The 25,889-nt window shown below is 35.4% G+C and overlaps 1 protein-coding gene across 1 annotated transcript in view; it reads left to right on the top strand.

Moving 5' to 3' along the window:
- Nucleotides 1–25,889, top strand: part of CCDC73 (coiled-coil domain containing 73) — a 153,140-nt gene that overhangs the window by 107,880 nt on the left and 19,371 nt on the right. The window contains exons 10-14 of the mRNA XM_063094985.1: nt 489–548; nt 1,379–1,479; nt 3,251–3,254; nt 8,274–8,384; nt 14,363–14,497. Of these exons, the coding sequence (XP_062951055.1) occupies nt 489–548; nt 1,379–1,479; nt 3,251–3,254; nt 8,274–8,384; nt 14,363–14,497 (411 nt within the window). The remainder of the gene's footprint in view (nt 1–488; nt 549–1,378; nt 1,480–3,250; nt 3,255–8,273; nt 8,385–14,362; nt 14,498–25,889) is intronic.

The raw sequence follows: 25,889 nt of genomic DNA, 5'->3' as shown, positions 1-25,889 counted from the left end.
ATTTGATTAAATGTATTAATGTTTATAAATTAATATTTTTAATAAAATTGGTGAGAATTTCAGGATTATAACAAAAAAGTTCCTTCTTTGTAAAGTTATTGTACGTGGTAAAAAATTAAGGTATTATGAATCTGTTAAATTATTAGGTAATTTTTGCCATTGACAGGATTTTAAGACAGTAAAATTGGCTATAACCAGTTTATTTCCACTAATATGGTTTCAGAAAATCTTGTCGTACAATGGTGTCTCCAGAACAGCTTTGGAGATGAGAAATTTTGTAGTTTTTAGCATTTACAAGTTTGCACCAGCCTATATTGGGTATATAATACCTTCTCAATTCACTAGAGTCACTGTTTCAACCACAAACAAATGTAAGTAGTCTGGGGTAATAATAGGTCACGACGCTACCAAATTTGTCGAGCACTGAATTGAATGTAGAATTTGTTGGATTTTATATCATAACTTTAAAATTACTCAAATCTTTAAAGGAATTGGAATTAAATAAGAAGATTAATGAAGAGATTACCCATATTCAAGGAGAAAAACAGGTAAGCAATCACAAGATATTTTGGAAGCCAATAAATATTTTAAAAATCACATACAATGTGGGAAATAAACAAGCTAAATAACAAATGGGATCATGCATAGGTCAATGTGTAGCACCTTGTAAACACTCAGTTAATGTGTACTGAATGGACACATATATACCTTTATAACCAGTCTCACATATACTCCCATTAAAAAATAAATCAGTTTTTTTCCTTCATACTTTAGACCAGTAGTACCGTAGCAGATAAAATTATTGAAATGTATTTATGCTTAATGCATGCTTTTCCAGGACATTACATTCTCATTTGAATCTATTTGATATTTATAATTCTTCTATTTTAAAAAAAGTTGTGGAAGAAAACTCCTCCTGTTTATTGTTTCTCTTGTTCTCTTGTTTGTCTTGTTTCTCTTCTTCTTTCTGTCCATTTGATTCTGAATGCATGCCATGACATTCTAGCCCATTATGACATTTTATATTATAACCTCGTGACATTTTAGTAGTGATATATTTACTGTTTGAGGGGTCAAGCCAACAAAAGTTTATTTTAGTTTTGAATTCTTCACATTTTTTGGTAGTATCTTAGAATCCACAGTCCATTTAAAAAAATCTTTGTTAACTGAGGGACTCTTAGAAACGGTACTTTGTCGGAAATCATGTAATAGAAATTATTTTAGATATTAAATTGTAAAATGTGTCATTAAAGTATTGAAATTAATCTATGAAGATAACGGGTTAAGAAACTACAAAATGTATTTGAAGAATGAGTTTATAAACATACCTACTATCTTAAAATTTTTCTAATTGATATATATTTATATATTTTTTAAGGATATCATCATTTCTTTTCAACATATGCAGCAGCTACTTCAGCAACAAATTCAAGCTAATACTGAAATGGAGGCAGAATTGAAGGTGCTAAAATTAATTGGGTTTTACACACACACACACACACACACACACACACACACACACACACACACATGGGTTTTAGTATATTTCCATTTAATAAGCTTCTCCTCTTCAGTTGCATTCATCTGTCTAGTTTTACCAAGATCATTTTGAATTTTAGGGAAGGTATTGACCTCCTTCATCAACTTGGTATCAGTGTCTAAAGTAATGAACAGGGCTGGCCGGTTAGCTCAGTTTGAGTGCAGTGTTATAATACTGAGGTCAAGGGTTTGGATCCCCATACTGAATAGCCACCAAAAAAACAAAAAACAAACAAAAAAACCAACATTTTTTTCAACATTTAAGTCACTAGTTAAATGTTAAATTTTATCAAGTACAGCATCTCACTTTATTTTGTGATAGAATGAATGGAATTTTTTTCTTTGTCTTAGAATTGTGGCCAAGGTCCAAAACCGAAAATAAAAGATCAAAGTGTCAGCCACATCTTAAGAGAGCAATCAGCCCGCTCTCAGAAGTTTGGGGCACATTCCTTTTCACAGGAATATGATAGAACGAGCACTGTTACCCCAACAATCACCCCATTGTTCTATTTGCAGTGTATGTAGGAAAATGGGGAGTGGAAGACATTATGGTCATTGATATTTTGGGAGTGCAGGGCTCAAAAAGAGAGGCTTTTCTCTTATATCCCTAGTGAAGGGGTGCATTTTCCCTCATGAAGCTAAGTGAGGAGTCCACAAGAAAATCTTCTGTAAAGATTGGGGTACAAGAAGGGGAGGCTGCTGTCTTGTTCCTTTGATGGATGTTTGAGATGCCGTAGAAAACTGAAGGTCCACTCTGGTGTTGCCAGTAGAGTAAAATATAGATAAACAAGTTCATGTGGAAGAGCTTGACGTATGTTTCTTGAAGTGTGGAAGTTTACCAAGAACATACAGACTGATTCCCAGTTGTGGTCTAGAAATTTTAAAGAGGAAAGTTTTTGGAGTAATCTGTGCCAGTGGGTCTTAAAGTGTATTATGCTTGTTCTGATACTATATATCCCCAGAAGAGTGTACCAGAGAGAACCTTGGTGGTTCCTAGGCTCTACGTGAAGGATTGTAGAGGTTAGTGGAGGGGCAGGAACTGCTCTGGGTGCCACTGGGCCAAGTTATGGGATGTCCAACTCAGAGAAGGAGCTGGGGGCATGTTTCACTGGGGTAGCCAGTAGAAGGTATTTCTGGACCTCTGAAGGGGTTCTTGGCAGCAAAGGAGATAGGGTAAAGCTGAACATTTCTCATGAAAACTAGTCACCTCCCTTGTAGAGACCACCATCAGTAGAGGCCAGAGCCAGCTACATGAATATGTGACCAGTGCAGTTGCATAATGACCCACACTCAGAAGGACTTCCTACCTCAGGTTTAATGTTTTACCGTCACTTTCTTGAAGTTTATATTAATTTTTATCTTTGAATTTACATTTTGTAAATTAAGTCTGATGGGTCAATGGAGCTTGAACCAGGCACTTGGAATCTCAGTTCGGGCATTGTCTTATCTTCACTGTCTCCCAGGACTGGTTTTTGGCTGCTCGATCTTTTACCCTCTGGTGCTCTGGGTCCTGCCTGGCCACTTCCTCCCTGCTTCTGTCCTGCCACTGCTGCAGGTCAACTGGGTCACATTTGTGAGGAAAGCCTATCTTTTACTATTGATTTTTATTTTTTGGTGGGGGCCTAGTTGCAGGCAGAGAAGGTCTAGGTTGGGTGTGTGTGCCCACAGCTGTCCCTATTCCAGGTTGGTTGGCATTGCCTTGGTATGTTAGGCAGGTGACTTGGCAAGGGGTGGGTTTGAGTCTCCCGTCCAGGTACTGATTGCATCCGTGCCTGGTGGTTGCAGTCCCTTGGGAGTCACCCAACTGCTGTGGGTTGGGGCGAAGAGCCCATTGGAAAGGATGATCGACTTTCCCACTCCTGGCCAGGATATGGGACATTGGTTCAACAGTTGGCTGGAAGTGGGACCTGGTAGATGGTGGATCTCATTCATGCTGAGTTGTGTGATGAGGCCCTTAGGCATCTGTCAGGGTCTGCATCTGCGTTGTGAGTATCCCCCTGCCCAGGAGACCATTGAAGTTAAATAAAAAAGCACGATGGGGCAGAGGGATGGGAGGGAGAGAAAGAGAGACTGCTGCAAAGAAATGAAAAGATTTTAGGTTTGAGTACCTTTAATAGCACTTTTTAACCCCCTGCTTTTTCATTTTGCACCAGGCCCAACAAATTACACAGAATCTATCATTATAGAATGGAACCATATTTAACTGAGCAATGCAAGATTTATGTCCTCACCATTGATGTTCTATAGCTTGTCATGTAAAGAGTTTTGCCTTCCTTATTTCTCTTGTCTGCCCCCAATATTGTAGGAGTTGGAACTAGAAAAGGAAGACAGAGGTGTGCTAGAGTCATAGCTCTCCCTCCCCCAATCCCTTTACATATTCCAGTAAAAGTCTAGTAAGATAATTTCTCTTCAAGTCCAATTATAAGCAATTAATTCCTCCCATCTCTTCTACCCGCCTTGTAGTTTGGTAACTGGGACTGTTTCTCTAATATGTCAAATCTTCTCCAAGAACCATTTGATAGAATTTACCCAAATTCTTTGTAAGAAGCTCTTATTAAGAGCATCTCCTAATCTGTGTAAAGGAATTGAAACATAGATTTTTAGGGTGAACAAAATATTATCAATTAGCTAACCCAACTGTTTCATCTCATGATGAAATAGGGACCTAGCATATGTAAGTGATGTAGTTCAGGGCTTTATAACTAGTGGCAAAACCAGGATTAAACCTTTATCCTGATTCTAATCCAGCACTGTTTCTACAATATACTATGAAAAAAATTTTTCCTATATATGTGAGAGCTGCCAATTTTGTTAGATCAGTTATACTAAAACCACAGCTCTTAAATTGCTTCTTCATGAGCTCGTAAGTCCAATGTTTATGTATTGTAAAATTCTATAGAGCCTACAGCAGTCACAGATATATAGTTATGTGTTTCTCTGAGTTAACAATGACTATAAATACGGTTCCAGGATCTTTTAACTATGACTACTAATATCATAGATAATCCAAATGCCTTTCTTTTTAACTATCATAATTATTACCTGAACCATAGTAGTACATAAAGGAGCTAGATTTCATACAATAAAATTTCAAACAAAGTGTTGTCAAGAATAGAATTGTCAGCTTTTTATTTTGATAAGTAAGGATGTTGAAAAAACAAACAATACCATCTATTATCACTATCATTTAATAAAATAAAACATTTTAACATCAAAAGTATGTTAAGGGCATAATCTCAGGATAAAGGGCAGTCCTTTGTCAAAAAGACGTTTGATGACATTGTACTGACATTTTTTGCTATGGACTAGTGAAAATTTTGTCATGGATCAGTACTTGTCTGTAGACTGGTGTCTGAGAATCACTGATATATAGCATAACAAAATATTAATGTTGAACTGTTGCTGAGGATTATGCTGCATAGATATTTCAAGTGTTTTTTTGAGGAGAATTCTAATTCCACCTGTACTAAAAGGGGTCATTGCTCTTGATAATGGCCAACTGTTTTTCAGTGCTCTGCAATAATGCTGTCATCTGTCTTACTTTTTTAGTAGTAAAATTTAGAGCATAGACAGCCAAATTCTCATGATAGAAAATATTTTCTACTATGATTTAATTATAGTTTAATCCAGTTATAAGTATAGTTTCCTATGCTCACAGTATTAACAATAATTTAGTTTGCTCCTGTAGTCACAGTTATTAATTAGGACAATTTACTTAGTTTTTTAGTTAATCCAGATGCAAATAATACCATATAATTCCCTGATAGAATATAATCAGCATGAGGACAGGAACATTTTCACTGATGTAGCATAAGAACCTAAAAGAATATCTGGTACATAGTAGGAGGTCATTAAATTTTATTAAATGAATTAACGATGAACAGAGAATAAACTCATACTCTTCCCAAGTTCAGATATTGCTTGGTCAGGGCTTCTGATTAAACATGTTGAATTTAAGCCCACATTCACTTCTACCTCCTTCTGAAATTGCAATATAATAACATTAATAAATCCACAAAGACAAGGAACCAGATGAACTATTGATAATTTACTTGGCACATGAGAGGAAGTAGAAACCTGAGTCAAAGATGCAGAAATGGTCAGGAATTGCAAGTATGTGCCCCTAGAACTAGGGTATAAAATTTAAGCCCAAAGTATAAGATCTATATAAGAAGACATTGCAACCCTAGATTCTCTTCCTCACCCTGCACAAATAGGCACTGCCCTTCTACTCTTGGCAGAAGATTGGAGGTTTACAGTGGAGGGTTTGAGGGACAACTTGAGGTTAGGAGGGAGTGGAGGAGGTGTAAGTCAGTGGTGTGCTGGAGCCAGCCAGGCCAGTGAGAGCTGGTTGTTAGATATTAAGGAATTTTGTGAATTGGTTGTTAAACCAGTGGTAGCTTGAAATTGACCATGATGGGATTATTTAACGCTAACAAAAATGGCAAATCAGACTGGTTTTTTTGGTTGTTTTGTTTTGTTTTAAACAGTTCACCAGTACACTACTGGGAGTATTATATTATATTGAAAACAGTGTGGAAAGTCTAAATAATGTACTACCCATAAAAGAGAAGATTCTAAAACTCTGTAGAAAAAAAAAAATAAAAGAATAGATCACATACAAAGGATTAAGAATGAGGGTGACAACATAATAGCTTCAGACTTCTCAGTGGTAACATTGGAAGGTAGAAGACAATAGAATCATGCCTTCAGAAGTTAAGGAGAAATTGATTTCCAAAGCAGAATGTACTGTATTCAGCCAGACTAATTGCTAAGTACTGGTAGAATAAAGATCTTCAGACATGCAGTGCTCAAAAAGTTTTCCATCTATGTCTCATTCATCAAGAAAGAATAGAAAATTTGCTCTCCCAAGACAAGGAAGTAAACCAAGAAAGAGGAAATTATGGGATCTAGGAAGCAGAAGACCCACAACAGGAGAAAGAAGGGAATCCTCAGAGATAACCTGATTTGTGCTGCAGACTGAGAGAGCAATAGGTCCAAATTGTAATGGAGGGATGGGATATCCCCAGAAAATTGAAACTGAGAGAATACCTGAAGTAAGCAGTTTCTTTTAGATAGAGGTCTGGGTGGGGACAGGAAATGATTGAAATATCTATCTAGAACATTGTTTTAAGGACATGCTGCTCTAAGTCATTTATTATCACTAGTATAGAGCCTGTGGTATATTCTCCCAAATCTTCCCTAAACTTTGATTTGTATATCTTCTAAAATGTAGTATGTTATCAATATAAATAGATATTGTAAAATATTTGTTAGGCCATTAAAGTACTAAGCATCTATTAATTATGTACCACTGTAAATATTTAGAAATTGCCCTATTATATGTACTTATATATTAAGGAAATGTGACATTTATAAAAATATTTACATTATCCTGAAATAGAGGCAATCAAAATAGGTATTCATTGGGTGCTCTCAAAGTGCATAGCTCCTTTTGAGGTAGAAAATCTTTACGTTAAAATGGAAAACTGCTTTTTATTACGTAACTTGCCATAATTTTGTATAATTATGTCTTTGCATATTGATATTCTAGATATAATTAAAAACTCTTTAAATAGATGGAATACTGTGAAGCCTTTAAAATGAGATGGATCTAGAGCTGGCCAGTTAGCACAGTTGGTTAGAGTGCAGTGTTGATAACACCAAGGTCAAGGGCTCAGATCCTCATACCGGCCAGATGCCAAAAAATAAATAAATAAAGTGAGATGGATCTATATGTAATAATATGGAAAGTAAGTAAGAATTTTTTAAAAGCAGATTACAGAATAAGTATTATGATATGGTCTCATCTGTATTTTAAAAGTTATATTTTATGTACTTGTATGCTTATAGACAATTTCTGGAAGGGTACACAAGAAATGGCTAGAGTGCTTTACTTCTGGGGAAAAAAACTGATAGAGGATAACTTTACCTTTTCTTTTTAAATACTTTTTGTGTAGCTTGCAATTTTTACCCTGAGTGTGCATAGCTTCAATGATAAATAAATGAACTTAAAAATTCCAGATGTATTAGACATATAGGTAAGAGTTCTTACTATTTATCTTTTTACAGAAGTTTACTTGGATTATCAGCAGCCATTGAAGAAACCTAATAATATTGGTGTCAGTGATTTAATAGCTTTAAAACCCTAGTCTTAGAAAACACTTGGTAGTATTTTTACTCCTTAAAGGTTTTTCTGGGGAGGGGGCTAGTTTGGTGGTGATTTTATTATGTTAATTCAATGAAGTAATTAAGTTGATATGGTAAAAATTTAAGTTATGCTAAAAATGTTAATTTGAAATTAAAATTAAAATTGTATTTAAAGGTGTTCTAGCCAGTTAATTTCTAAAATAAACGTATATGAAAAAAAGTTCTGTGGTAGTTAAATTTCTTTAGTAGAGTTAGGCTGGATTATGCTACATTTCATACTTTTCAGTGCTGTACTTTATATTACTTCTTCAGTACATTAAAACTTATGCAGTGAAACTGAATAATGGCAATGTTTTTATACCCTTTTATAGCCATTTCTTTATCATAACCTCCCCCTATTTCCTGTTAGCTAAACTATAAGCACCTTTCTGTTAATTTATGAAAATTATTGTTGAGATAGCACATTATCACTGATCTGTATGGCACTTTCAGCATGTTAGAAGCAAAGGTCCAAGCAACATAAAACTCATCAAAATTCATTAATGTAGTATTGATTATTTTTTGGATAATTAATTTTATTGCAGACCCTTCAGAGAGATAATGAGCTGCAAAGGGAGAAGGTAAAAGAAAATGAAGAAAAGTTCCTTAATCTTCAAAATGAGCATGAGAAAGCACTGGGAACTTGGAAAAGACATGTAGGTTTATTAAATATTAGAATATTTTAAATAGTTGTAGACATTTAAAATAACTATTAAATGCTTAGAAAATACTGCAAAAATAATATAGGAATCAAGTTAGACACATTGTCTTCTTGCACTCATATTTCCAAAAAGTTAACAATTTTTAAAAAGCTAAATGTAATAAAATTTCCTGTAATGTTTTTATGCATGGATGACAACACATGTACATTTTGGTTTATATATATGTGCATATACATATATACAATTTGAATGACCTCCCATATGTGACAAAGAATTAATTTGCCTTTCATAAAACCATTGCATAGTATTTTAATAAATGACTAAAATAATTATATATGTACTATTGTTAATTGATCTATTTTGCTTTTCTCAGCAGTTTTGAGATGTATTAGAGCCACGTTTAGAACACGTATACCATAGTTGAGTTCTATAGTATTAACATTTCATGGTAAGATTGTTATAAACATGGCTATTTCCTTAAACCACATTTATTTTATACTAAATTTTAATTTCAGCAAAGTAGATAATAATGTAAAATTATGTAAATTCAAATTGTGAAATATGAAGGTTCACTTTAACTATTGGTAGACCCCAAAATTGATTATTCTATTTTAATGTCAATTTTCATTGTCTTTGAAATTCTTTTAAAGAGTAAACACAGTAGAAGGTCACTGTGAGTTTATTAAGCTATATTTTGGAAAAGTATGATTGTATTTTAGACTATTATACTTATTATAGTTTATACTATATTATTATACTGATATGATATATATCTAAGTACCAGCTTGATAATATTATTTGTAGATGATTTTATTTTATTTAAATTGTTATATAAGTAACTCAATTTGATTATTTTCACTTAACATGTTTTTTTTAATTTATAGTTTGGAGAAATCAAGTCTTCCCTGATGATTTTGATAATCTTTACTCAAATCTGAGAAAAATACTTTATAGTTAATTGTATGAAAATACTAAAAAATGCTTAATAATTTCTGTGCTAGTAAAGTTTATCATTAAGCAGTGAGCTTCAACAAGCTTTTTCCTTTTAATTTCAGTTCATCTGAATTGCATCCCCAAACCTCCTTTTCATCTCAGAGGTTTAAAAGACCATGGAAATGGTACTGTCAGCATAAGCTATAAAGTAAAAGAGGAAATATAGGCTTAAATATGCCAAATATGCCAAAAATAAAAATAAAAGAGTTCAGTTCAGCTAAGAAAATTGTACATTCATTTTCTCTGATAAGATTACAGCTGTGCCTCTCTCCCAAGAAAAAAATCGATTGAATTAAGAAAAATAAACAGTTTTACTGGTGAGGCCTCAATCTATAAATTTGGGGGTTTTTTGGATTTTTGTTTGTTTGTTTGTTTTGCTGAGATATCACTTAATTAATTTTAAAATTTTTTTATTGAATCAAGATTGACTATACATGTTGGAGATATGTTGATCAAATCAATATTCCTAGCATATATATTATTACAAATCATAATTATTCTTTATGCCCCTTGTCCAATCTTTCCCCACCCCCCTCCCCCTTCCCCACTCTAATTACCCTAGATTTCTTCTCTCCTTCTGAAAGAATAATGGTTACTCTGTTGATTTGTTGCCTAGATGATCTGTGTAATGCTGAGAGGTGTGGTCAGGTCCCCCAATATTATCATAGAGCAGATGCTGCTTCTGTCACTCTGAAATGGGCTTTGTGGAGAGAGAGATCCTCTTCTTTTCTTTATCTCTGCTGGTGACTCTCCTTGTGTCAGTGCACGCCAGTGGCTGGCAGACCATCTGCATGGTGGTTGTGGTGTTTAGCTGCTTTCACGGCAGCCATGGTTATTGTGGTGGCTGTGGTGGGCCACCCACATGGAGGTGATATTTTTGGCATGCTCCTTGGTGCTGGCGGTATGCCTGGTTGTGGGGAGTATCTAGTCCCTGGCTCTATAACTTGGGTCCCTGGGTGGGCCCTGAGGCACTGGTGCCGTGTGCCTGGTTTTAGGAGGGGGGTCTGGTCCCTGGCTCCATACCTCATGTTCCCTGGAGGGCCCCAAGGCACTGGTGGTATGCCTGGGCTGGAACTAATTTTTTGTCCTTTGCTTACTTCTAAAATGGGGGAACTTCCTGTGGGAACCAGTACTTGAGCTCTGTGTTTGAGCTAAATTGCTGCTTTGCTGCTCTTTCCCTAGGGAAGGCTTTTTGTGCAGCTCGGGGTTTAACGGTTGACCTTATAGGTACTTCTGGCTCTCCAGAGACTGGGTGCACCTGTGTTGTGTAGAAACTCCAATCTGGGCCTGAGTTTTTTCATCAAACTGCACCCCATGCAATTCTGCATTCCCGACCCATCTCCTCTGAGTGGTCCTGTGCTGATTGGGGGGCAGATCAGCTGTCCTTGCTGGGTCCCAGTGTTCTCCTAGTGGGCCCATCTCCCCCACTGCCCATGCTCCAAACGCTTCCCATGGGACGGACCCTGTCCAAGTCCCTTGCAATGACTCACTGGCCTCTGAATGGCTCCTCTTTTATAGCTGTTCTGGCTCCTCACTCCTGAGTTGGTCCACGGGAACCGTATTAGTGGTCTTGCTGTCCTGGGGGCCACCAAGGCTCTCTTCTCCCTTGCCACGTCCAAGTAACTCCATCTGAAGGGCACAGCTGCGGCTTCTGCCAGCTCCTGCTCCATGTGCTCAGCAGCTGGAGCGTTAAAGCAGCAGTGGCCCGAAACCCTCCGAACAGTTTTTTCTTTCTTTCATCATGGTTTCTACTGCCTTCATGCACTCTGTAGGTCTCTCCTCTTCCCCTGAGCTCCAGCGGCCCCTGCTTGGCTGATGTTACATTTTTATAGTTGTAAATTGGTTGATTTGTGGGAGAGAATGATGCTGAGGACCATCTATTCAGCCATCTTGACTGGAACTCTCAATCTATAAATTTGAATAAAATTGGTCTTATCTTAGAATTTTTAGATTCTATAGTCACTTCCCTTCCATAATGCTTTAGTACTGAACAGAATATAGTTAAGTAAGACATAGCTGCTTTAGTTCTATAAGAGTTTTCTTGAATGCAAGATCAAATTTAGTCTTAATTGTCCTATCTATCTAAATATCTATCTCTGTAGGTTTTTAAACATTCTTAAGTGAAGGACAATAATAGTATGGCTATTGAGATTAGATCAAGATGGGTTAAAAAAAAAAACATTATAAAAGGGCTGAGGGTTAGCTCAGAGTGTGGTGCTGGTAACACCAATGTCATGGATTTAGATCCCATACCAGCCAGCCACCAAAAAAAAAAAAAAAAGAAACAAAAAAATATGATAAACACATTGATAAAAATAAATTGGAATCATATAAACTACTGTTTTATACTTGGTCATTTAAAAAAATAAACAGTGAAAGGAAATATTATGCTAATAAAATTAACTGCATATTTTTAGGTGGTATCTTTAAAATTTGTTGAAATATAAATAACAGCGTTATACATATATGTTTTGATTTTTGACTAGTTATATAAATGAATGTACATAGACAAAAAACAATGAATGAGGTTCAGAAATTATTTAGGGAAAGGGAGGTCACAAAAGAAATTTAATTCACAGCAGTTATTGAGCATATCCTATGTGTTAGATGCTATTGTAGGCTCTGGTTTTAAAACATACCTAAAATATAGGTTACCAAAGAGCTCACACTCTCAAGGGACAGATAACTGTGGAATTAATTACAATAGTGCAGCATGCTTTTTGTATTATTAAAAAAGTAATATGATAGCATAAAATAAATCATGTCGTTTAACTAGGTTGGAGAAAGTTTTAGAGAAAAGATAACACTAGAATTTGTCCTTGAAGGATGAATAAGATTTCACCAAGCAAAATGTACCAATTCCTTACCCTTCCCATTCCATCCTGTTGGCATTGCGTTTAAGAAAGAATGGGGAAAATTATGGGGGCACGAAACTGCATTTTCAAGGATGATGAAATAGTCTATTCTGTAATAGGATATGTGGAATGTGACACTGGAAAATAGGTTGAGATCAGCTTTTGAAGGGTTCATTACTAAGGGAGCTGAATTTTATAAGGATTAGGAAGCCATTGAGAGTTTTAAAGCAAAGAAGTGACATAGGCAGATCTGTGTTTTAGAAAATAACTTGCAACAGTATGGAAGATGGCTTTATGGAAAGAAACCATAAGAAGAATATTGTAATCTAACCATGAGCCTATGAGGGTGTGAATTAGGGCAATAGTAGTGAGAACAGAGAAGAGGGAGAGATGTAGGATGCATGTTGGAAGTAGAATTGGCAGGGTTAGTTACATTCTATATATAATGGGTATTGGAGTGAGAAAACACATCAAATGTGACTCTGAGATTAGTATAACTCATAGAATGATAATGTCATTAAGTGACATAAGAAATGTAAAAGGAGAATATTTGGTGGATGAAAATAATGAATTTAATTTGAGGACTGTTGAATTTACGGTGCCTGCAGGGCATCTAGCTTGAAATGCATACCATCCATTTGGAAATGAAAATCTAATCTTAGGAAAGAGGTTGGAGAGGAGATTTAAGATTTATTATTATAAAAGTGAAATTTGAAGTTACAGATAAAATAACTTCCTATGGAAGGAGTGGAGGACATGAAGAGAAGAGGGCTAAAAAAGAAAGAACCTTGGGGAATGCCAACATTCTGTGAGTGTTAGTTTGTGTGTGTTGGGGCAAGAGAGGACAGAGAGCCTGATAAGAACAGTGAGAAAGGTAGGAAAGTAGAGAGTAGTACAATGGAAGCCAAGAGAAGAGGCTGTTTCAAGAACAGAGTAAGTAGTCAACATAGTCAAATATTACAGTGCTGGAAAATGGTGTGAGACTTGGGAAAATCCTTTTGCTAACTCACAGGTGATATATGAGAAAACAGTCAGTAGAACAGTAAGGGCCAAAGTCAGGTTGTTAGGAAATGATGAGAGGCTAGAATTTGAAAGTAGCATATGTGGTCTCTTTAAGAAGTGAGAGAGAAGGAGTAACTGGGTCAAAGAGAAATAAAACAGGAATGTGAGTAGAGTGTAATTGGTGGCTGAGCAGAACATGCTGATGTAGTGTGAGATTGAGAATAGGCAGAAGAAAAGAGAAAATTGCTAGAGCTAGGACTGAAGGGGATAGGAGAGGATGGGATAAAGAACACATGGAGAGTTTAGCCTTTGAAAAGAAGTACCTTGCAGAGAAAGATTAAAAAGTGGTTAAAAATAGATGAGATGAAGGGAAAATTATGTGAGTTTACATCTGCTTACCTCTTTAAAGAATATTACACACTTTTGTGGTAAGGAGTTTTAAAATTGTATAAGAGAAACTTTTATAGTCTTCCAAGACAAAGGCTATTTTTCTCCTCAGTGGAACTTACTTTGTCTCATATTTGAGGTTTTGTGAAACATCACTCCCCCACAAAAAAAGATTATGGAATTTTACAGGCCACAAAAGTCCAATTTACAGATGTAAATATGAGGCTGAAGTGTCAGTTTCTATAGTGCCACTTAGTGTTCAGTACCGTTCATCTAGTTGGGTTGAAATCTGTATATCCAATTTGCAATAAGAAAATAAAACTTAAGAAAGAAATGAAAGTATAACTTATAGAATATTTATGATTAAAATAAGTTCATAAATTTTCATTTTTAACAAGAGTTGGTTTACTGTAGTAGTTAAGAACACACTTCTAAGATTTAGCTTTGGATTTGAATCCTGACTGCCACTTTATGTGATCTGGGGCAAGTTACTTTCTGTGAGCTTCATATTTTTCCCCTGTAAAGTGGACATAATAATACCTCATAGAGTTTTTATGAGTATGCAGTTATGTTTATTAAGTACTCAGCACAATTCAATAAAGTGGTAGCTTTGAATGTTAGTAATTACTTTGTGATTGTTATTTTTTTTACTATTTTCCAAAACTTGTTTTAATAAAGTATTTTCAGACAAGAAATAGATATATGCCTGCTCATTTTGGTTAAATTTTATAATAGGTTGAAGAACTTACTGGAGAAATTAATGAAATTAAAACTGAATTATCATCACTTAAAGAAACTCATATTCAGTTACAAGAACATTGCAATAAATTATGCAATCAGAAAAAGGTTGAAGAAGACAAGAAGTTTCAGGTAAAGTTCAAATATATTGGGGGGTGCAAACTGTTAAATTAACACTCTCACTGATGATTCTCTCCCTGTTTTATATTTTGTTTCTTGACTTTTAAAAAATGAGTATAAGCATGTGGTCTGTAATATACATTTTTAAATTAATTTTTGTGTAGTTTTGACATAAGTATCAAGGGTCGTTTTTAGATATTGAGTTCCAGTTGTTCCAGCACACACATTTGTTGAAAAGACTATTCTATCTCCCATTGTACCTTGGTAATTTCTTTGAAAAGCAATTAACCAAGTATATGTGGGTCTATTTCTGGACTCTTTATAATGTTCCATTTATTATATGTCTATACTTAAGGTGCTACCACACTACCTTTATTAATGTAAGTTTTTAAGAAGTCTTAAAATGTAGTATAAGTTCTTCAGTTTTGTTGTTCTTTTTCAAAATTGTTTTTTGCTCTTCTAGGTCCTTTACATTTTCATATCACTTTTAGGATCAGTTTGTCAAATTTCTAAAAACAAAAATTTTGTGGAATTTTGGTTGGGATTGTGTTGAATCTATAGATTAATTTGCAAAGAATTTACCTTTTAACAATATTTAGTCTCCATTCCATGAATATGGGTTAGCTTTCCATTTATTTGGATATTTTAAAATACATCTCAGAAACGTTTTGTAGTTTTCATTATATAGGTCTTGCAAATATTTGGTTAAATCTATCCCTGAATATTTCTTTTTTGGGGATCCTATTTTAAAGAATATTTAAAATTTTTATTTTTCTAATTGTTCTTTGTTCATTTATAGAAGTACAATTGATTTTTATACATTGACCTCATTTTTAAATTAACTTATTGTTATAGTAGGTTTTTTTGTTGAACTTTGGGGTTTTCTATATATGTGATCATGTTGTCTGTTAATTTAAGGCGATTTTACTTCTTTCTTTCTAAAACAGCATACATTTTATTTCATTTTCTCAACTTACTGCACTAGAACCCTCTGCTAGGGTCCTAGTATATCCCTACTGCTAGGACCCTCTAGTACAATGTTGAATAAAAGTTGTAAGGGTGGGTATGCTTGCCTTGTTTCTCATCTCAGATGAAGAGTATTTATTCTTTTACCATTTCATGTAATGTTAGCTGTAGTTTTTTTGTTTATACTCTTTATCAGCTTGAGAAAATTTCCCTCTTTTCCTGGTTTGCTGAGCTTTTATCATCAGTGAGTTTTTATCATGAATGGGTGTTAAATTTTGTCAAATGCTTGTTCTGTATCTATTAAGATGATAAAAAAGATTTGGTATTCTTTTAATATTAATTACATTAATTGATTTCCAAATGTTAAAATAACCTTGCATTCCTGGGATAAACTTCAATTGGTCATAACGTATTATCCTTTATATATATGGCTGGATTCAAATTGCTAATGCTTTGTTAAGATTTTGAATTGATGAGGAATACTGATCTGTATGTTTCATTTTTTCTTATACTCTTTTGGTCTGGTTTTTGTGTTATATTTGCCTCATAAACTGAATTGGAATATGTCCTTTCCGATGCAGAATTGGTATTGTTTCTTTGTTAAATGTTAGGTAGAATTCACCAGTGAAGCTAACGGGGCTTTTTCTTTGTGAGAAAATTCTAAAGAACAAATTCAGTATTTAAATTACTTACGGAGCTATTCAGATTTTCGATTTCTTCTTGTGGAATGCAAAAAAGATTTAACATGGCAGTGAATGCTATCCTTAGAAAGACCTGCTTGTAAGGTTTGCCTTTGGCTGATGCCTGGAAATTTGGGTTTGGGGAGGGTTCTCACCATTTTTTAACTGACAGGAGTGGCTCACTGTGCCCACTATTAGTTTATTCTGAACCTCTGCTTTCTTTCTGGGAGTCTGGAGTTTTGGCATATGCTAGCCTGGGTATGTTCACATGAGCAGCTCCCAGAAAAACCATGGAGTCTCTAATGAGCTTCCCTGATAGACAACAATTCACATATGTTGTCACAATTCAGTGCTGAAGGAATTAAGCATGTCTTGTGTGACTCCACTGGGAGATGACTCTTGGAAGCCGATAGCTGGTTTCCTCCAGATTTCTCCTTACGTGCCTCTTCCTTTGCCTATTTTGTTTTGTGTCTGTTTGCTGTAATAAATCTTAACTATGAGTACAACTATATCTGGAAGCCTGTGAGTCCTCCTAATGAGTCACTGATCCTGGGAGTGGTCTTGGGAACCCTCAACACAGTCAGTTTGGGTAGTTTTTGTCTTGTTCTTTTCATAAGTTGTCAAATTTATTGGCTAAGGCTCCTCATAATATTCCCTTATTATTATATCCTCTGTAGGGTCTGTTTTGATGTTCTTCTCACATTCTTTTGTTTTCTTCTTTTTTTAAACAATATTTTATTTTATTTTATAATCAAAATTTACCCATTGTACATGTTTATGGGGTACAGAGTTATATTTCCATACATGTATACAGTGTGTGGCAATCAATCAAATCAGGGTAGTAAGCAAATTTATCATTGTAAAAATTTATCATTTCATTGTGATAAGAACATTTCAGCTCCTCGCTTCTAGCCATTTGAGGACACACAATAAATTATTGTTGATTATAGATGCCTAGCACTACCATACACCACTAGAACTTATTTTTCCTATCTAGCTGTAACTTTGTGACCATTAACCAACCTCTCACTATCCCTCTCCCCCCTCCTCTTCCCAGCTTCTAGTAACCAAAGTTCTACACTCTACTTTTAAAAGTTCAACTTTTTTTTTTTTTTTTTTAGGTCTCGCATATGAGAGAACATGTGGTAATTATCTTTCTGTTCCTGACTTATTTCACTTAATGAAATGCCTTCCAGGCTTATCCATGTTGCCGCAAATGACAGGATTTTATTCTTTTTAATGGCCAAGTAGTATTCCATTGTGTATATATAAAATATTTTCTTTATCTGTTCATCTGTCAGTGGACATGTAGGTTGATTCCATATCTTGGTTGTTGTGAATAGTGCTGCAATAAACATGGAGGTGCAGATATCTCTTTGTTATATTTCCTTTCCTTTGGAGAAATACCCAGCAGTGTGATTGCCAGATCATATGGTAGTTCTATTTTTAGTTTTTTGAGGAACCGCTCTACAGTTTTCCATGATGTCTTTACTAATTTACATTCCAACTAATAGTGTATGAGTTCTCATTTCTCCGCACCCTTGCCTGCATTTAGTAATAGCCATTCTAACCTGGGGTGAGACGATATCTTATTGTGGTGTTGATTTGCATTTCCCTGATGATTAATGATGTTGAGTTGAGCATTTTTTCATATACCTGTTGGAAATTTGTATGTCTTCTTTTGAGAAACATCTATTCAGGTCATCTGACCATTTTTAAATTGGATTATTTGGTTTTATGCTGTTAAGTTGTTCAAGTTATGTGTATTTTCTGGATATTAGTCCGTTGTCAGATGAATAGTTTGCAAATATTTTCTCTCATTCTGCTGGTTGCCTCTTTGTTCTGTTGATTGTTTCTTTTGCTGTGCTGAAGCTTTTTACTTTGAAGTAATCCCATTTGTCTATTATTGTTTTTGTTGCCTGCTTTAGGAGTCATTTCCATAAAATTTTTGCTCAGAACAATGTCTTGGAATGTTTCCCTTATGTTTTCTTCTAGTAGTTTTATAGTTTTGGTATTACATTTAAATCTTTAATACACTTTGAATTGATTTTAAGTGGTGAGAGACAGGGGTCTAGTGTCATTCTTCTATGTATGGATATCCAGTCTTCCCAACACTGTTTCTGGAAGAGGTAGTCTTTTCTCCAATGTATGTTCTTGGTGCTTTTCTCGAAGACACCAGTTGGCTGTAAATATGTGGATTTATTTCTGGGTTCTCTATTCTTTTCCTTTGGTCCATGTGTCTGTTTTTATGCCAGTACCATGCTGTTTGGGTTATGATAGCTTTGTAGTATATTTTGAAGTCAGGTAGCATAATGCCTCCAGCTTTATTCTTTTTGCTCAGGATTGCTTTGGATATTCGGGGTCTTTTGTTGTTTCATATGAATGTTACGATTGTTTTTACTATTTCTGTGATGAATGTCATTGGTATTTTGATGGGGATTACACTGAATTTGTAGATCACTTTGGGTAGTATGGTCATTTTGACAGTATTAATTCTTGTAATTCAAAAGCATGGAATGTCTTTCCATCTTTTTGTGTCCTCTTTAATTTCTTTCAGCAGTGATTTGTACTTTCATTGTAGAGATCTTTTACCTCCTTGGTTAAATTTTTTCCTAGGTATCTTATTTTTTTGTTAGATATTGTGAATGAGATTGCTTTCTTCATTTCTTTTTCTGCTAGTTTGTTGTATAGAAACACTACTGATTTTTGTATATTGATTTTACATCCTGCAACTTTACTGAATTTGTTTATCAGCTTTTAGAGTTTTTTGGTGGAGTGTATAGGGTTCTCTCTATATAAGATCATGTCATCTTCAAAGAGGGACAACTTGACTTTGTTTTTTCAAATTTGGATGCCATTTATTTCTTTCTCTTGTTTAATTGCTCTGGCTAGAACTTCCAGTACTATATTAAATAGGAGTGGTAAGGATGGGCATTTTTGTCTTGTTCCTTTTCTTAGAGGAAAAGCTTTCAACTTTTCTCCACTCAGGATGATGTTAGCTATGGGTTTGTCATATATGGCCCTTATTGTGCTGAGATACTTTCCTTTTATACTTAATTTGTTGAGAGTTTTTATCATGAAGTTATGTTGAATTTTATCAAATGCCTTTTCTGCATCTATCAAGATGATCAGATGGCTGTTGTCCTTGATTTTGTTGATGTGCTGTATCACATTTATTAATTTGAGTATGTTGAGCTATCCTTGCATCCCTGGGATAAATCCCATTTGATCATGGTGTGTAATCTTTTTGATTTGCTGTTGAATTCAGTTTTCTAGTATTTTTTTTTTTTTGTTTGTTTGTTTTGTTTTTTTTTTGTCTTTTTCGTGACCGGCACTCAGCCAGTGAGTGCACCGGCCATTCCTATATAGGATCCGAACCCGCGGCGGGAGCGTCGCTGCGCTCCCAGCGCTGCACTCTCCCGAGTGCGCCACGGGCTCGGCCCCAGTTTTCTAGTATTTTGTTCAGAATTTTGCATCTATGTTCATTGGGTGTATTGGCCTGCAGTTTTCTTTTTTTGTTGTGTCCTTGTCTGATTTTGGTATTAAGATGTTGCTGACCTCATAGTATGAGTTGGGAGAATACTTTCTGCTTCAATTTTTGGAAGAGTTTGAAAAGAATTGATAATTTTTCTTTAAAATTTTGGTAAAATTCAGTAGCGAGTCCATCATGTCCTGGGATTTTCTTTGCTGGGGGACTGCTGATTACTGAATCAATCTTGTTACTTACTATTGGTCTATTCAGATTTTCTGTTTCTTGGTTCATTCTTGGTGGGTTATGTATGTCTAGAAATTTATATATTTCCTCCAGATTTTCCAATTTGTTGGCATATAGTTGTCCGTAATACTCTCTAATGATTCTTTGTGTTTCTTTGGTATCAGTTATAATGTCTCCTTTTTCATTTCCAATGTTAGTCATTTGGGTCTTCTCTCCTTTGTTCTTAGTCTAGCTAATGTTTTGTCAATTTTGTTTATCTTCTCAAAAAACCAAATTTTTGTTTTTATTTTTATTATTTATTTATTTATTTATTAAATTTTATTTTATTTTGCCAATATACAATGTGGTTGATTATTGTGGCCCATTACCAAAATCTCCCTCTCTCCCCTCCCTCCTAACAACCTCATATCTGTTCACTTGTTGTATCAACATCAAGGAATTGTAATTGTTGTGTCTTCTTCAATCCCACCCCAGTTTATTTGTGTATTTATTTATTTATTTTTAGCTCCCACAAATAAGGGAGAATGTGTGATATTTCTCTTTCTATGCCTGACTTGTTTCACTTAATATAATTCTCTCTAGGTCCATCCATGTTGTTGCAAATGGCAGTATTTCATTCTTTTTTTATAGCAGAGTAGTATTCCATTCAGTATATATAACACATTTTCCGTATCCACTCATCTGATGGACATTTGGGCTGGTTCCAACTCTTAGCTATTGTAAATACTGCTGCAATGAACATTGGAGAACAGGTATACCTTCGACTTGATGATTTCCATTCCTCTGGGTATATTCCCAGTAGTGGAATAGCTGGGTCATATGGTAGATCTATCTGCAATTGTTTGAGGAACCTCCATACCATTTTCCATAGAGGCTGCACCATTTTGCAGTCCCACCAACAAGGTATGAGAGTTCCTTTTTCTCCACAACCTTGCCAGCATTTATCATTCACAGTCTTTTGGATATTAGCCATCTTAATTGGGGTGGGATGTTATCTCAGTGTGGTTTTGATTTGCATTTCCTGAATGCTGAGTGATGTTGAGCATTTTTTCATATGTCTGTTGGCCATTCGTATATCTTCCTTAGAGAAATGCCTATTTAGCTCTTTTGCCCATTTTTTAATTGGGTTACTTGGTTTTTTGTTGTAAAGTTGTTTGAGTTCCTTGTGTATTCTGGATATTAATCCTTTGTCAGATGTATATTTTGCAGATATTTTCTCCCAGTCTGTTGGTTGTCTTTTAACTCTGTTAATTGTTTCTTTTGCTGTACAGAAGCTTTTTAGTTTGATATAATCCCATTTGTTTATTTTTCCTTTGGTTGCCCGTGCTTTTGGGTAATATTCATGATTCTGTCCCAGTCCTACTTCCCGAAGTGTTTCTCCTATGTTTTCTTTAAGAAGTTTTATTGTTTCAGGGTGTATATTTAATTTTTTAATCCATTTTGAGTTGATTTTAGTACATGGTGAGAGGTATGGGTCTAGTTTCATTCTCCTGCACATGGATATCCAGTTATCCCAGCACCATTTGCTAAAGAGGCAGTCTCTTCCCCAGTGAATAGGCTTGGTGCCTTTGTCAAAGATCAGATGGCTGTAGGTGTGTGAGTTGATTTCTGGATTCTCTATTCTGTTCCATTGATCTGTTTGTCTGTTTTTATGCCAGTACCATGCTATTTTGGTTATTATAACTTTGTAAAATACTCTAACGTCGGGTAGTGTTATGCCACCAGCCTTATTTTTGTTTTGCTCAGGATTGCTTTGGCTATTCATGGTCTTTTGTTATTCCATATAAATGTCTGGATAGCTTTTTCCATTTCTGAGAAAAATGTCATTGGAATTTTGATGGGGATTGCATTGAGTTTGTATATCACTTTGGGTAGTATGGACATTTTCACAATGTTGGTTCTTCCAATCCAAGAGCATGGGATATCTTTCCATCTTCTTGTGTCCTCTTTAATTTCTCTCAACAGTGGTTTGTAGTTCTCATTATAGAGATTTTTCACCTCCTTGGTTAACTCAATTCCTAAGTATTTTATTTTGTTGGTTGGTATTGTAAATGGGCAAGCTTTCTTGATTTCTCATTCTGCCTATTCACTATTGGAGAATAGAAATGCTACTGATTTTTGTGTGTTGATTTTGTATCCTGAAACTTTGCTGAAATCATTTATCAACTCCAAGAGGTTTTTTGTAGAGGCTTTAGGCTATTCGATATATAGGATCATGTCATCTGCAAACAGGGACAGTTTGACTTCATCTTTTCCAATCTGGATGCCCTTTATTTCCTTCTCTTCTCTGCTCTAGCTAGTACTTCCAACACTATGTTGAATAGGAATGGTGAGAGTGGGCATCTTTGTCTAGTTCTTGTCCTTAAAGGAAAAGCTTTCAGCTTTTCCCCATTCAGGATGATATTGGCAGTGGGTTTATCATACATGGCTTTAATTATGTTGAGATACTTTCCATCTATACCTAACTTGTAGAGAGTCTTCATCATGAATGAGTGTTGTATTGTATTGAATGCTTTTTCAGCATCTATATAGATGAACATATGGTCCTTGTGTTTGATTTTATCAATATGGTGTATCACATTTATTGATTTGCGTATGTTGAACCAACCTTGCATCCCTGGGATGAACCCCACTTGATCATGGTGTATAATTTTGCGTATGTGTTGCTGTATTGTGTTTGCTAGTATTTTAGTGAGGATTTTTGCATCTATATTCATCAATGATATTGGCCTGTAGTTTTCTTTTTAGTTGTATCTTTACCTGGTTTTGGTATCAGGGTGATATTTGCTTCATAGAATGAGTTTGGGAGAATTGGCTCTGTTTCAATCTTTTGGAATAATTTGTAGAGAATTGGTGTCAATTCCTCTTTGAATGTTTGGTACAATTCTGCTGTGAATCCAACTGGTGTTGGGCTTTTCTTTGTTGGGAGCCTTCTGATAATAGCTTCAATCTCTTTTATTGTTTTCTGCCACTATTTTGTTGAATATGTTTTCAATGCAATCTCCTTTTTCCTCCCCTTCTGGAATGCCCATGACTGGGATACTTGAGCACTGAAGGTTGTCTGATAGTTCTCTTAGATTTTCTTCAGTGTTTTTAATTCTTCTTTATTGTCTGCCTTTTTTATTTCAAACAGCCCATCTTCAAGGTCAGAAGTTCTCTCTTCTGCTTCTGCAAGCCTGCTGGTTAAACTCTCTGTTGTGTTTTTTATTTTGTTGAATGAATTCTTCAGCTCAGCAAGCTCGGCTACATTTTTTTTCAGGGCATTGATTTCCTTGTACATTTCTTCTTTCAGGTCCTGTATACTTTTCCTCATTTCATCGTGTTGTCTAGGTGAGTTTTCTTGTATCTCATTTAGTTTCCTTAGAATTATCACTCGAAATTCCTTGTCAGACATTTCAAGGGCTTCTTGTTCTATAAGATCTAGAGCTTGAGAGTTATTACCCTTTGGTGGTGTACTTTCCTGATTTTTCACATTTCTGGTATCTTTCCTTTCATGCTTAGTCACTGTGGCAGGGGATTTCACAGTCCACTGGATTGACACTATTGTCTGGCTAGGATGCTGCTGGGCCTGCCAGTTCGGCACGGCTGCCTCAGTGTCTGCTCGGTCACCCACTGGCACCTGGGTGCATGGTCACCTTGGTTCTTCTTGGGCCTCTCTAGGGAGGCACCTCTCTGGTTGTTGTGCATTCAGCTGGGCTGGAGATGGAGTTCAGCAGCAGTGAGGACTACCTGCTCGGTCACGCGCTGGCACTGTGGGGCACTTGGTCTCTGTGGATCTTGGGCCTCTCTGGTGGGGTACCTCTGTTATCAGGTGCTCACTCAGCTGGGCTGGGGATGGAGTTGGGTAGCAGTGAGGCCTATCTGCTCAGTCATGTGCTGGCACCGTGGGGCATGTGGTCTCCACAGATTTTGGGTCTGTCTGGCAGGGCACCTTTCTGGTCGGTGTGCACTCAACCAGGCTGAAAAAACCAACTTTTTATTTAATTGATATTTTGTATAATTTTTTTTGGTCTCTATTTCATTTAGTTCTACTCTGATCTCTATTATTTCTTTCTGTCTACTAATTTTGAGATTGGACTGTTCTTGCTTTTCTAGTTCCTTAAGGTGCAATGTTAGGTTGTTTATTTGAAGTTTTTCTGTTCTTTTGACGTAAGCACTTATGCAATGATCTTCCCTCTTAATACTGCTTTTGTAGTATCCTATAGGTTTTGGTATAATCTGCTTCTCTGTTCATTTGTTTCAAGGAATTTTTAAATTTTCTGCTTAATTTCTTCTTTGATGCATTGGTTGTTCAGTAGCATGTTGTTTAATTTCCATGTATTTATACAGTTTCTGAAGTTTAACTTGTTATTGATTTCTAGTTATTGTGGTCTGAAAAGATACTTGATGTGATTTTAATTTTTTAAAATTTGTTGAGAATAGATTTGTGGCCTAACATGTAGTCTTTCCTGGAGAATGATCCATGTGCTGATGAGAAGAATGTATATTCTGTAGTTGTTGGATGAAATGTTCAGTAAATGTCTGTCAAGTCCATTTGGTCTATAGGGCAGTTTAGATCCAATGTTTCTTTGTTGATTTTTTTTGTCTGGATGATCTGTCCAATACTGAGTGAAGTGTTGACGTTCTCAATTATTATTATTTGGGGGTCTATCTCTCCCTTTAGATACAATAATATTTGCTTTATATATTTGGGTGCTCTGATGTTGGGTGCATATATATTTACAACTGTTGTATTTTCTTGCTGAATTGACCCCTTTATCATCATATAATGTCCTTCTTTATCTCTTTTTATAGTTTTTGGTTTAAAGTCTATTTTATTTGATGTAAGTTTAGCTACTCCTGTTCATTTTTGGTTATATAGTTGGGTCTTGCTTTTTAATCCATACAGCCAGTCTTTATCTTTTAAATGGGGGAATTTAATCCATTTACATTCAAGGATGTTATTGAAAGGTATTGCCTTATTCCTGACATTTTATTAGGTTTTTTTTTGTTATGGTTGATTTATTTATCTTTTGTTCCTTTCTTTCTGTAAATTTTTGCTGAGATATCTGCTGTTAGCCTGAGGGAGATTACTTTACAGGTGACTTGACACTTTTTCTCTTGCTGTTTTTAGAATTCTCTCTGTCTTTGACTTTTGACAATTTGACTACAGTGTTTCAGAGAGTTTCAAGTTAGATCTTTTTGGGGATTTTTGAGCCTCTTGGATTTGGAAGTCCATATCTCACAACACTTGGGAAGTTTTCACCTATTATTTCATTAAATAGGTTTTTGATGATTTTTCCATTTTCTTCCCTTTATGGAACTCCTATAATACAGATGTTTGTATGCTTAAAATTATCCATTAGATTTTGTAGGCTTTCTTCAGTTTTTTAATTCTTTTTTCTTTTTGTCCTGCTGAGTTATTTCAAAAAGCCTGTCTTCAAGTTCATAAATTCTTTCTTCTGGTTGATCTAGCTTTGCTTATACTCTTTGTTGTATTTTTTATTTCATTTAATGAACTCTTCAGTCCAAGATTTCTGCTTCCTTCTTTTTTTATCTGTCTCTTTATTGAATTTCTCCTTCAGATCCTGAATTGTTTTTCTCATTTTGTCATATTGTCTATCTGTACTTTCTGCATCTCATTGAGATTATTATTTGGAATTCCTTTTTTGGGAGGTCTGGTACTGGAGAATTATTGTATTCCTTTGAGGTGTCAAGTTTTCTTGGTTTTTTTTTTTTTTTTTTCATGTTTCTTGTATCCCTACATTGATGTCTGGGTGTCTGGTAGACAGGTTCTTCTAATGCTCTGAACTGGCTTTTGAAGAGAGAGACTCTTTCCCATATATGTGTTCTGTAGTGTCAGTAGGGTAGTGTTTTAGGTTTGGTTCTGGGTGAGCACAGTAGTAGAGTCTATGTGTGATTTCTTTGATTGTACTCATTGTTGGAGTTGTCTCTGAATGTCTCCATGGCCTAAGTGCTGGGGTGCTCATAGCTCCTTATTGGAGTGGGTGACACTGGGCTGGGTTGCAGGGGTTGTGAATGAGGTCTTCAGCTCTTGGAAGAA

Source organism: Cynocephalus volans, chromosome 4 (genome assembly GCF_027409185.1).
Source record: "Cynocephalus volans isolate mCynVol1 chromosome 4, mCynVol1.pri, whole genome shotgun sequence".
Classification (NCBI taxonomy): domain Eukaryota; kingdom Metazoa; phylum Chordata; class Mammalia; order Dermoptera; family Cynocephalidae; genus Cynocephalus; species Cynocephalus volans.
This window is presented reverse-complemented; position numbering and strand designations above follow the sequence as displayed.